Consider the following 998-nt stretch of genomic DNA (forward strand, 5'->3'; position numbering starts at 1 on the left):
AAAGCATGCATATACAATTTTATGCACCTAAATTTTGCATATTTATTATTTTTAAATATAAAGTATAGTATTTTAATTAAGAAATTATTTGAAACACTTATTTTATTTTTTATTTAAAAATCAATATAAATTAAATAATCATAAATTTATATGTAATATTGTCCTCACTATTCAAATTGTCATAAGATTTTTTTTCATCTTATTATCATAATTTCTTCAAAATAACTAAGATTTCAATAAACATCACAATTTCAATAAATATCACAAATATCTAATTTAAACAAATAATTATTTTTTCGGACGTTACTGGCCTATTCACTCCCCTATACATGGTGAAGTGGGGGATCCGGAATCATATGTGCAAAGACATCCACCCTGCACACAAGTTCCTGGACCACTGTAAGTTTTAGAGCACAATGCAGTACAGTATGCAGCTTCGCATGGTCCTTGAAGGAGTGCCTCACATTTTTTTGCCATTGCAGTTTCTATACCTGTAAAACAAATAAAAATGCTTCAATATTTATTATAAATATTAGTATACTTTTTTTTAGTAATAAAAAAAAATTAATATACCTGAAACAATGAAGAAAAGAGCGATAATTAGCATGAGGGAATTTTTAGCCATTTCTAATTGCTTTAAAAACAAGTGCAGAAAATGAATATATTTTGGATGAACCAGTCCATGGGTTTATATAGAGCAAAATTATTGAAATAAATATAAGTATAAATAGAAAATAAATATATTAGCTATAATAATTAAAATATGCATTGTAAAGTAAATTTCTATAATTCTAAAGGTTTAATACAAATTTTATTGAGGTTAAAGATAGCGGATTGATAGTGTAAAATAACTTTTTACAAATAGTCATGTCATTTAATTGGGATTTGATCAATCAACCATGTCATGTCATGATCGTGATTGATTGACAGGATAAAATTAGTTTACACTTTCGGTGTATTTTTGTTTTATAATTTTATTATTCTTTAGAAAGTAACCT

General features: G+C 25.4%; 1 protein-coding gene across 1 annotated transcript; it reads right to left on the reverse strand.

Annotated features, from left to right (window-relative positions):
- Window positions 1-231: 231 nt before the first annotated feature.
- LOC131657434 (defensin-like protein 156) lies at window positions 232-644 on the reverse strand. The gene is made up of 2 exons (XM_058926833.1): window positions 574-644; window positions 232-491 (listed from the first exon to the last, which is right to left on the reverse strand). The coding sequence occupies exons 1-2, from the start codon at window positions 623-625 to the stop codon at window positions 316-318; spliced, it is 228 nt and encodes a 75-aa protein (XP_058782816.1). The 5' UTR covers window positions 626-644; the 3' UTR covers window positions 232-315.
- Window positions 645-998: the final 354 nt, after the last annotated feature.

This window comes from Vicia villosa, linkage group LG3, assembly GCF_029867415.1.
Source record: "Vicia villosa cultivar HV-30 ecotype Madison, WI linkage group LG3, Vvil1.0, whole genome shotgun sequence".
Taxonomy (NCBI): Eukaryota; Viridiplantae; Streptophyta; class Magnoliopsida; order Fabales; family Fabaceae; genus Vicia; species Vicia villosa.